The following is a 12,539-nucleotide window of genomic DNA, read 5'->3' as shown; positions in this document are numbered from 1 at the left end:
TTCGTCGTATTCGTGGCGAGGTTCATACACACCTTGGTGCTTCCATCTAGGTATTATTGTCTATTCTATTTGTTTTGATTATTCAATGCAATGCCTCTATTATCACCGTTATTTCAGTTGCGTGATAGTTTAAATAAATTTAATTATTTTTAAATTATTATAATTATTTAAATTATTAGTCATAACATCTATTTTAAAGTCGATTTTTAATTTAATAAATTGTAGTCTAATTTAATTCTAGTAGTCTTTTTTAAAAATAGTAAGTAATTAAGTTTTTAAAAGCTAAATTAATATAATTTTGCGGTAACATTTTTATTTGAAACAATTCCATCTTTTTTATATAATTCAATTCAATATTAATTTTGTTCAGTTAATTAAAAAAAGTGCTCATATTGATACAATGTCTTTTTATGCACCTTATACGTAGCTTTAAAATCATGATATAACATGCGTATTGACCTTCTAAGAATATTATTTGTCATATGAAGATAAAAATAGGGTGGACTATTGTAATGAGTAAATACTCACTTTGGCATCTAAAAAATGAAACATTGATGCTCTACAGTATGTAAATGGGTAGTTTAAAATTCTCCTCTCATACATCTTATAAGTATTTTTTTTAGTAAGATTCTCAATAAGCCTTTTCCATGTAAATATGTTCAAATTTTTCCTATCCTACATCTTACAAGTCCTGATATAAACTTAAATGCATACAAATAGATCTTTCAATAATTCATCATTTTGTTTCTAACTACTTTTTTTTATTTCTAAAATCTTTTTCAAAAAAAATTGCTCGTGTAAATTCAAAGCACTCATCAATTTTTTTTTCTGTTTTTTTCCAACTCACTTGTACTTTAAAATTAAGTTTATAACAAAATAGAAGCAGAAATCATAAGAGTCGCATACAAGAAAAAATAGCTTTAATAATATAAATATTTATTATTAAATATTATAAATATGTTTGTGACAATAATTTTAAATGTCACTAAAACAATTAAATTGTATTGTAACAAAAATAATTATCACTAATAATTTTATGTATTAATTTCTATTTAATAAATTTTATATTAATTATATTCTTATTAAAAAAAATAATTTTATTATATATTTTTTAATAGTTATTTATGATATGTATTTTTAATTTTTTAATATTATTAGTGCGTGGGACTATATATCTTGGATGATCCGATAGGCCCAATAAATACTCGCTAGGATAAACTCAAAATGGCTCTGATATCATATTACGAAGTAGACTTTAAGTCTAACTCAACCCCATAAAACCGGCTTATAGGGTTGAGGTTTGCACCCACTTATATACAATGAAAGGCTCTAATCTCTAGTCGATGTGGGATCTCCAACATAATTATTCTGACATTTTTAGGTTTTCATTATTTTTTATAAATAATATTTATAACAACTAAAAATGATATAATTACAAATAATACATAAGTAATGATAAATTGTATATTTATTCTTAATTTTTTTGTAAAAGAATTAATATTTGTTGTAATATATGTGGAGATTGCAAAAAGAAAGTGTCAACTATTCAAAGTCAGTGATATATTTTTGTTAGTTATTGTAAATATTTTAGCGGTTGTTGCTCATCATGCACACGAACTCTATGAATTTGACGTTAACATTGTCATTGAAATCGACGAATTTGATCATATTGTGACATTTTTTTAACAAAGTAACTCATTACAAGGAGATGAGGTTTTTCTTCTCTTGGTCATGCAAGTTAAAGGTGTCGAAGCTTTATGTCACCGCCATTCGCGTTGTTAGAAGCAGAAGGCAACAAACTCGAAGAGGTTAATGCAAGTTATGACTCAAACAGTTTCATCGGGAAAAACTTTGAATGGTCTTAAATCCTTTTACATCTACCATTTGTTAATTATTAAGAATAATGGCAACTTATAACAATAAAATATAATCCAGGTATGATAATAATAAGTGACATTGATGATAAATATTTAAAGTAAAAAAAGTGATTAATTAATATATTAAGGAAATGAATGTTGGAAGTGGAATGGAAAAAATTGATAGGACATAGAAAGTTGAGATTTGGGCCGAAAGATAATTTGTAGCGGAGCGTGGTGGGCTTGGTCGATAGGCGTTGACTTTGACGAAGAGATTGAATGAAAGGTTTGAGAGTGAGGAGCAGGAGATGCACGTGCGAGGTGTTGTTGGTAGCGTGGACGTTAGCGGAGCGAATAAGACAAGAGAGAGCAGAAGCACATGTGAGGTGAGATGGGTGTGGGACCCACTCCCCAACACCAACCTTACACCATATGCATCCATCCCCTGTCCTGTCGCTGTATCATCATCATCTCATCTCCATTCCCTTCATATCAATTGCATTTACCTTCCCTCATCCACCTCATTTATTTTCCACCTTTTTATTCAATATCACCTTCAAAATAAATACTATATCTTATACTTCACATTAATCTAATTATTTTTATTTTTAAATAATTAGATTAATAGATAGAGTGAGCAACATGTGAAAACTAATACATGTTAAAGCCTTCTTCTCTCACACTCACCAGTTCAAGAATAATATTATGGTAACATTCAAACTCTTAAGCTTAAAATTTTAAGTATTATAAAAAAAATTCGTGAAAACGTACAATGTAGTATAACTGTAGTAAAATGTTTTAAATGTAATATATTTTTATTAGATAAACCTTTTGGTTATATAAATAAAAAAAGTTTAAAAATGTAAGTATTATAAAAGTTTGGTATTGAAATAAAATTTATAAAAAAGTTCGTATAAAGGATGTGACATAATAAAAAAAGACTCAGATTATTTATATGGCTTTCATTTTATATGTTCATTATATTATTTATCATATTTTTCTTATAATTTTTTATCTCTTGTTTTTCTGCCCATATATCTAAAAATGGGGAGTAGGAGAAAACACAACAAATACAAACAGAGTTTTAGGAACTGCATCCCTCATATTTTAATGTGGTTAAATATAGTTATTTTTTTTTATTTGATTCTTCATCCAATGGTCATAACTATTTCTCTTTGTCACTCTGTGACTAGTGAAAGCAATGAGATTGGGCCAATAATTAGGGATGTTCAACAATTTGTGGAAAAAGGAAGGGAAACAGGCTAAACAAAAAGATCTCTATTTAAACTATTTAAACATGAGAAATGATACTTTCATAATCATGAAATGAAATGAAAGTAGTATACAACTCTTTATCCTCATGTAATAAATTTAAATATAAATATATATAATAAAAATAATTTTATAATTAAATAATATAAAAAAATATTAAAATAACAGTTTTAAATAGTATTAGTATTAATGATTGTAATGTGATTATATAAACATATAGATTGTGAATATATTATTATCCTAAAGAAAAATATAGGGGAATTTCTTTGCATTTTCAAACCCTTTTTTTCTTGTTTCTTTAGGTACTTTAATTCAGAGTCATTCTAAAGCATAGAAAAAGGCTTACGTTCCAGAACTTCTTCTAACTTTAACATCATTACCAAGATTTCACCGTAACACTTGTTCTTGTACTCCAAGTTGAGGTATTGATTTTGAGGGTTGTCACAATTAAAATAAGGGGTTTCAAATAATGTGATGTTTGAAAATAATCTACAATTAAAGGTAAATAAAAATTATTCGGTTGATATGAAAATGGGACGAAGAAAATATATAATTAAACATATAAATAAAAGAGTGTATAGTTGATTTGGAAATATGTCTCCAATGAAATATAATTTTCTAGAACTTAAAATTCTTTAAACATTTTACACAATAGATAGACTCTCATTCTAACATGAAGATTTTTACTTAGAACAAGAAACAAAACATAGCTATGAAGCCCATAATATTAAAATACCTTTCTTTTCATTGCATCGATTTCTTATATTTCTTATATATATATAGCTATTCAATATAATCAAACTTTTATAACTAAAATATTATAATGTTCATTTGGTTATACTAACATTTCTAACTCATGGTTTATTATTTGGACAATAAAAAGGGAGCAACAATGTCACAGATTTTATATTGGACGTACCTAAAAAAAAGCTGACTTTTTAAAAATAAGAGGGTGCAGGAATGTCAAACTTTTTTTTATATACGAAAAAATTGATAAATAACTCAATTTTATGTATAAATAATAATTTATAGATAATTGAATTTTATTTTACAATTGATAGTTCGTTTGTAAAAACTGTAAGTAAGTAATAGTTTATCTACAGATCAAAATCCGTATGTAATTATTAGTAGACAACTTGAATTTTTTTTTGTAGTGTTACTACAATTATAATTGTGGTTCACATAAATATTTTAAGTGAAATGGAGTAAAATCATGTACTATGATGTTAGACAAAATTTTAATACATACAATAATTATTCTATACAACTTACATAAAAGTAATTTTTGTTACTTATTTTTCATTTTAGTGTAATAGATAAGCTAATTTGTTCGAATGTAACTACTGCATTGTACTAGAAGAAAATTATCATTTAGGTGAGTATTACTAAGACCTGAACAAGAGGTAACACATTCGAACATCTAATTAAGTTTATTTTATTTTTTATGAGTACTTCATAATAATATGAATGAAATGTTTCAAATATTCTTTTCCAATAATCAATCTCCATTATGTCAGTCAACATGACATTCAACAATAAGGTAGACAACCATCATTCTCACAAGCATACTTAGTGTAATTTTATTTTCACACTTAGTGTAATTTTATTTTCTTGTTCACAAAATTTAGCTTAAATTAGACAGTTTTTTAAAATATTATTTTGAATACAAAATTTTCCTTATATTTTAAATTTTTTGTTTTAAGTCAAAACCAATTCAATTTAAAAAATTGTTCAAAATTATGTTGATGAACACACACCAACGGACATAAATTTTGAACAATCTTTTATGTCTTTTCTGATACGTTTTAACGTCTAATGCATATATGTTTTATGTAAATACAAAATGTTGAAGTTCGAGATAAATTTACGTCTATATATACATATCAAATCTCACATAATTAACCCTAAATATGTGAAGTAAATTTATGTTATTGAATTAAAAGCATACAATTATCTTTAGCATATATAGCCTATAGAATTCTTATGAGTTGAATGTGATATATATGAATATTGGAAGTCTCTAGTTGAGATACATGTTTGCAAAATTATTATTAGAAAATCAAAAGAAGAATACATTATGATGCTTAATATGGAGGAAGAAAAGAAAACTGATATAGACTCACCAAAAACAAAAAAGAAAGAAAAGAATAGCAGTGGTGGGCCTATAATGATATATTGCACCACTTCTTTGACTCTATCTTGTATGTTTTTCTCCCTATCTCTCTTCTCAGTTATATATAAAAGTTTTGAATGAGGATAGTTATCCGAACAAAAAAAGTTTATCGATGTTTTAGCAGTTCAAAATTGGCTACTCTCCTCTCAAGAACGTGTTTCTGCTATGAATAAAACAACAAAAGATTTGGAAGATTGTGAATCAAGCAGAAGTAATCAATCAATCAACAAAGAATAACGAAGATGATTTTGGCACGAAAATATATGCACCGTGTGCCACTGACAACTACCTATCGAAATGAATGTGCCATTCATTAAGAACTATGATGCCATGTCATAACTCAGACTACTGTAGAGTCCAAACACTGATTCAGTATTGACCTAACTAACTCCTTTCAGTGCCCAATGTTTTACCCAATACTATCCCTACATACACATTTCAATCTTTAAAACAAAGGTACCAAAGTTGTTTCTTGAAAAATTATTAAATTTAATAGCTATTTATACAATTTTTATTTTCTGATAGATAAATACGTTAATATGGAGTCCATAATCATGTAAATTTAATTTTTAAATACGTTAACCATTTATAATAATCATATAGGTATTTCTACAATCAACACTCGTATTAGTTTAAAAAATGTACTAGATGTTAAGTTGAATTTATTTAATGAAATACCAGATACTTCTAAATTTGGCTTAAATCTTGTTTTGGTCCATAGTTTTACCAATGTGAGATTTTGGGTCTATGAAAATTCAATTACGTAAGTTTTTAGCATTAAACCCTTTTAGTGCATTGTTAGTATGTTTCCAACTTCAAATAGAAAATATTAACATGTCTAATTCCTTCCGGCAAGATATTAATAACCATGTTTAATAATAAATTTAACATATATCATTAAAAGTATATTAATAATTAAACGTGCTGTTAAATGTTTATAGTGAAGAAATTAAAGCTGAATTAAATATTTAAGATTTTATAATATTTTCTATAGATTTTGATTTATTTAATTAAATGGTTAAATTAATAAAATTAATTTGTACAAAAGAGTTATTAAATATACAAATATATACAAAGAAGAATGGGGTAAGTTAATGAGTAGTGAATAAGATAAATATACAAATAATTTGTATAATATATACTTTAATAGTAATTTCCTTTGCATTGCCAAATGTAATGTGATATTAATGAATTGATAGATAGAAAGTTGATAATTTTTCATGATCTGATGAAATTCTAAGGATGTGGCCCTATGAAGTTGAGTACAAGATTCATTATTACTTGGTGGGTGAGAAAGTTATCCATAATAGTAAAATTTTGAATGTTTGACATTAGAGATAAAATCTATGTTGGCGGGAGTACCTAAACTCGTTTTCCCAGTATACTTGGACGAAAAAGACCGATGGTTCCTTTAACATTTTGTTAGTTCCAGTGACTAGTTAGAAAAGTGAAGAATGTCCTAAAGAATGTTTTTCTTCCTCTCCCTTTAACTTTTTAACAGGGTCAATGTCTTCCCTATTAAAACAAATATCAAACATCAATTGATTCCCCTCACTAAGATAAAATAAAATACAACATAAATATCACACTTGCACAGGAATAGAAATATTAATTGTTCTCATTCCTCAAACTAGCTATAGGTGTCGGTGCTCGCCAAATTCTAAGTTTTTCGAATATACAATATCAATTTATATGCTGTAATGAAGAAAGCCAGCATCAACCAAAAAACAAAATACACAAGTTACAAAAGAGATGGTACTCATTATTATTATTATTATTATTATTATTATTATTTTGTGCCTGGACAAATCAATGAATTAAAACTGATCAAAATCCAAAGAGGGTACTTGCATCAAGGTTTTCTCACCTCCATGATCAACCTGCTGCTGCACACTGAAACCACCAGACCCCACTTGAGAAGAAGACTCGGCTTGTGTTTGATCTGGTTCCACTTGCTCCAGATTCTCAGGTGGATTATTCATGTGGCTTTCTGGCCTTTCGGATTGTAGAACAAGTTTTCCTTCATTATAGAGACTGCTCAATTGATGAAAGTAGGGACAAGTCCTTGAGTCAAGGGACCTCTTCTTATTAACATCCTTGGTTTTCCTGAAGTACTTGTTTATGTTTTCCCACTTCTCTTTGCACCTCTTTGCACTCCTCCTGTATCCTAACTCCGACATCCCTTGTGAGATTCTCTCCCACAGAGGCACCTTATTGTTCCCTTCCTTCTCCTCATTGGTGTTGCTGTTGCTCACACTAGTGCACCTCAGGTTTATCAGTGCTAACACTTCGTCCTTTGGCCACCTTCTCCCAACATCGTCTTTCTCAGCAACGTTTGATGACAAACTTTTATTCAAAACCGAATTTCTCTCTACCGGATTTATATTATTCTGGCTATTTAGAGAGGAAGAACTAGGGTTGGTTTGAGGAGCTTGAGCTGAAGTGGAAGAAGTAGAAGGATTTGTGATGACTTGTAACGTGTCTTGTGCAAGAGTTGAGGTAGGGTTTTGTGTTGTGGGTATAGGTGGGATGTTTTGTGAAGGATTAGGGTTTTGCGTAATGTGAGTTTTTAGGTTTGAACCATTAGTTACTACCTTGAGGGTCTTGTTTGAAGAAGAAGTGAGTGAGAATTTGTTGAGTATTTGAATAATGTTGGTTTGTCTGTCACCTGCAATGGCTTGCTCACGAGCCATCATCTCAAGCTCCTTGTTCATTTTCTCCATCTCTTGCTTCTTCCAAGCTTCCTCTCGAGTGAACTTCTCTTCATCTCTGGTCATCATGTCCTCGAGGAGCTTGTTGTGCATCTCCTCTTGCTGCGCCATCATCTTGTGCACAATGCTCTCACAAAAACCCTTGAACATTTCAAACCTACCGGGCCTTTTTCTCTTGCGCCCCTGACTCTTTGCCACTACTGCATCGTGGTTTTGTTTTGTCACCGATGACTCAACTTTTCCAGAATCCCCTTCTTCCAATGGATGGTGGTCCATCTTGTCTTGTTTCTGTAGTTGCTGAGTCTTTTGTCCGGTCCCAAGATGATCACCACCCCCTTGATGGTAAAGCTGTTCAAGCTCACTAAGAAACCGATAATTGTTATTATTCTTGCCGTAATTAATGTTGTTGTTGAAATATCTACTTTCTTCTTCAAACTTCTCCTTGCACTTCTCTGCACTCCTTTTATATCCAAGCTCTGCCAGCTTCCTGCGCCCACACCATAAATTATATAAATCCAAAACCCAACCATGGAATGAAGCATCTAACAGCATCTTTGTCTTCAACACGTATAATAATAGACAGATTTGCTTTCTTCCTTGCTCTCAGGCTGAGAGTGTATGGGTGTCAAGGTGTCAGTGTGTGAGCTAAAGTGTGGGTGCACGTGTGCGTTTGTCTACCACATGAAGGTTTTAGGTAGCAGACGATGCAGCTACACTGATCGAACGCAAAGTGCTGCTCATAATTAATTTTCTGTTGAAGAATTTATTGGGTTGATTTATTTGGAGAATTGTTGTTGAAAAAGAGGGTTAAGGACAGGCAATAACAGTAAAAAAGAAGGTACATAATTGTAAGAATAGTATTAAGTTAATTAATTGGTACCTTGAGACATGTTCCCAAGTGAGTTCTGGGAACCAACTCTCGGTGCTAGATCTGATCCTCAAGAGCGCAAGCACTTCGTCGTTAGTCCAGGGATCAATCAGCTGGGGTAGTTGCTGCCTTTGATCTCTCTGGATTTGGAAGTTCATTGGGATGGTGGTGTTTTCTGCCTTGGCTTCATCTTTGTGGGTAGAGGGTGGGTGGTGTAATGGGTGCAAGAGACTGTTGGGTTGGAGTGGCAGTTGATGGGAAGGGCTATAGGGATCAAAATTGGAAGAGAAGGTATTGGGGGTGCCAGAAGCATGGAGAGGGAAAGGTAAGTGAAGAGGTAGTGAGGTCCTTGGAGTTATGAATTGGTGGAACTGCTCAGGTACTCCATCGAACATGTTTCTGTTTCTCTTTTGTGTTGATACTTCTCTCTTTCTTTACCTCTTCTTTCCTGTGCTCACTGTAAATTCAAATCAGCAAAATGCTGCAAGCAACTTACAAACCACGCACCAACCTCTCTCTCTCTCTGTTTTCTGTCTTTCTCTCTCTCTCTCTCTCACATTTATCAAAGAATTTGTCCTTGCATGGAAGGGAAAAGATAGCCCACCACCACACCCTTTTAGAAGAAAGTGAACTCACACCCCTAGCTAGCGGACAATATTGCATATAATAATATAAAAAGAGTGTTATTATCAAGTGATTATGATATGAATCAACTTTTTAATTCAAAAAGAAAGAATTATATATAGATGTTTCATGGAGATTAATTAAACGACATATTTGAAGAATATGATATTTTTGAACAGAAATGAAAATGTGGTTTGCTTGAAGAAGTGAATCAAGGCACGTTAGAAATAAAAAAGGCATATCCAATGGGTTTTGAGGGTTTTTCCTATTTGCATATAAAATCCAAAGCGATCTTTATGATGCATTGGAGTTGGTTGTAGTGAAAAAAGTTAAGACAGGGAGAAGGATGTGAATGTGAGCGTGAGAAATGAGATGAGAAGAGAATGAAGAAGAGGTGAGGTGTGATATTATGATGGGATGCATGATTGGGGATTGGAGAGGACGCGCGTGGAGGGAGAGTGAGGTGGAGAATGGAAGTTGGAAAAAAGGGGAAAAAAGAAAAAATAGTTTTGGTTTGGTTGTGACTGGGGCACTCGAATCCTATGCAGTAGCTGATGCTCATGATGGTGTAATTAACGGCATCCGAATGGCAGGACACGTGAAAACATGCAGAGGATGGGACCAATTATTTAAGGATGGGAATCTTCACATGGTACAGAGGATACAGTGCTATAGTACAGCTTCACCCCTTCTTCTTCTTCTCTCTCTCTCTTGAAGACTTGAAAATATTTCGATTTTATTGATGGATATGTTGGGCCTACTATTAGATGTATAGTTTGGATCTAAGAACACCAACAATAAGAATATTTCCCCCACCTTCAACGATTTACTTTCCCCTTTCTGCGACTTTGCATTTTAAGCCTCTCTTTATACTATCACCGCCATCCCTCCCCTTTCCTTCCTTCATTTATATGTGAGATTTCCTCCAACACTTAGAATGAAATTAGGAACTTCATTGAAAATGGTGTGTTGAAACTAAGAATGAGAAAAAACAAAGTTTGGGACTTAAGAAAGAGGGGAAGGAGGTGGGGTAAGTGCTTAACCAGCTTGGAATGAGTTGTGGAAAGAGATATGTCATAACTAGTAACTTCTTCTCATTAGATTGCTTCAATCTCAACCCTTCGTACCTCCCACTTTTTCCCCCTACTTTTTCAGTTTTGACCTATTTCACTCAAAATCGAGGGGGGCATGCCTTGCTTTCGGGTGCATTTTTTTTTTTTTTTTATCTTCAAAAACTTTTCTCACTCCTTTGCATTATGCACCCACTCTTGCCTTCCAATACACTTTTGTCTTCTCTTTCAAACTTTCAATCTTATCTCAATTATTCAAACCTATTATAGGCCCAACTTACCCCAACACATACCCAAAACTAAAATAAATTACTTCCTGCACCCCATCATTCTTTGAAAAGACCATTTCACCCTTTTAAAAAACAACTTTTGGATTACTCTTTCCGAAATATTTAGGGAATATACTTTCCAGAACAGAATTTATAAATTCTGGATTCTCCATTCTGGAAATTAAAAAATTGTGTTTCAGAAAGGACATTCTGGAATTATTTTTTGCCTTTTGGATTTCTTATTTCAGAAATACATTTTGCTTACGGAACCTCTATTCCAGAAATACTTTTTACTTATGAAACCCTTATTCCAGAGTCATCCAAGATAATTTTGGTATTGCATAGAATATAGGGAGGCAGGAAGAAAAATGTAAGGGTGCAGGAAGAAACTGCCTTAAGTAAGTGGTAGTAAGTAAGTACACTGTTATGGGTTTTGGATCACCTTAGCCTGGCCCATAAATCACAACTTTATCTTGGTGCTGACCAGAGTAAATACACTCCAAACTTCTTTTCATATCCACTAACTCCACTCCCAAACAACAACAATTTCTTTTCACACACTGTTTTTGCTTATCTTATTTTAGATATTTTATTATTATTACTATTTTAAGTTTCTCTATTAAAAAAGAGACAACTTATATTAAAATAATTTTATTGTAATGGTACTTTTTTTAATTAGGAAAACAGTACTTAAATCCCAGATAAGCACTTTAAATTTTAATTAATCAATCCTTAAATTTAAATTTCAATAAATAAATATTTTAAATTTTATTTTTTTTAAATAAATCCTTTGAACTTTAATCACCATTTGTATCAGGGGTTTATGTCACTGAGAGTTTGGACAAATTTCTCATCTGACTCAATAAAAAAAAATGGATTGGTTGAGTCCTATTTCTATATTTTTTATTAGACCTAATCCTGCGATCAAAGGTAAGTGGACTTAAATTGAGTTATCAACTGGGTCATATGATTTCAATTTTTTTCATTAAAAATTTTAATTTCACCTTTTTTAGGATTTTTAAAAATAGACTGTTGTATTTAATATTTAAAGAATTGAATAAATTAATATATTTCAAAAATATATATTAAATGATAAAATAATAAAATAAATTAAAAATTTGTTATATTATTATTATTAGCTAATGTTTATATACAAATGAGATATAGTTTACATCCTCTCGTTAAATTTTGGAACTTCCATAAATAATAAGGTGTGCACTTTCTTTTTTAATACCATCTTAGAGGGAAAAAAAGGTATTATTGGGGTAGTTGAAGATAAATTTATTTACTACTAATAAATGTTTACTGAGGATAAAATAATAAATATATTTGTACTCTGCATTTCTAAAACATTTGTGATATTAAATGTTTAATTAAGGTTACGTGAAAAAACACCATTAAAGCATAATCTATGACGGATGAAACTAGAAAAGCAATTAAAATAAAACACTACCTTTTTATATCAAATATGAGCAAATAAAGGTTAGATATGACTTTTTCAAGTATTATTTATGTTATTTAATTAGTATTTGTATTTTATTTAAATAATATATATATATATATATATATATATATATAATATTTTAATTAAAATTTTATGTACAGATCATTAAAGCGAATGTTTACATTAGAAAAAGAAAAAGAATGTTTACATTAGAAAGTGTTATACTATTCATGAAGTGTGTAATAAAACAGA

At 30.6% G+C, this 12,539-nt stretch overlaps 1 protein-coding gene across 1 annotated transcript; it reads right to left on the bottom strand.

Moving 5' to 3' along the window:
* Window positions 1–6,897: 6,897 nt before the first annotated feature.
* LOC137829909 (trihelix transcription factor GTL2-like) lies at window positions 6,898–10,045 on the bottom strand. Its single transcript, XM_068636933.1, has 2 exons — window positions 8,893–10,045; window positions 6,898–8,499 (listed from the first exon to the last, which is right to left on the bottom strand). The coding sequence occupies exons 1-2, from the start codon at window positions 9,273–9,275 to the stop codon at window positions 7,119–7,121; spliced, it is 1,764 nt and encodes a 587-aa protein (XP_068493034.1). The 5' UTR covers window positions 9,276–10,045; the 3' UTR covers window positions 6,898–7,118.
* Between the last annotated feature and the right edge of the window lie 2,494 nt (window positions 10,046–12,539).

This window comes from Phaseolus vulgaris, chromosome 7, assembly GCF_000499845.2.
Source record: "Phaseolus vulgaris cultivar G19833 chromosome 7, P. vulgaris v2.0, whole genome shotgun sequence".
Taxonomy (NCBI): Eukaryota; Viridiplantae; Streptophyta; class Magnoliopsida; order Fabales; family Fabaceae; genus Phaseolus; species Phaseolus vulgaris.
The sequence above is the reverse complement of the archived record's forward strand: the minus strand, read 5'-3'. Positions and strand labels throughout refer to the sequence as shown.

What these genes read in the sequence shown, in the direction of transcription:
- LOC137829909 (XM_068636933.1), bottom strand. Translation starts at nt 9,275, where the DNA reads ATGTTCGATGGAGTACCTGAGCAGTTCCACCAATTCATAACTCCAAGG. An exon ending in ACTTGGGAACATGTCTCAAG is followed by an intron (nt 8,500 to 8,892) that starts GTACCAATTAAT and finishes GTGTGGGCGCAG; the next exon opens with GAAGCTGGCAGAGCTTGGAT.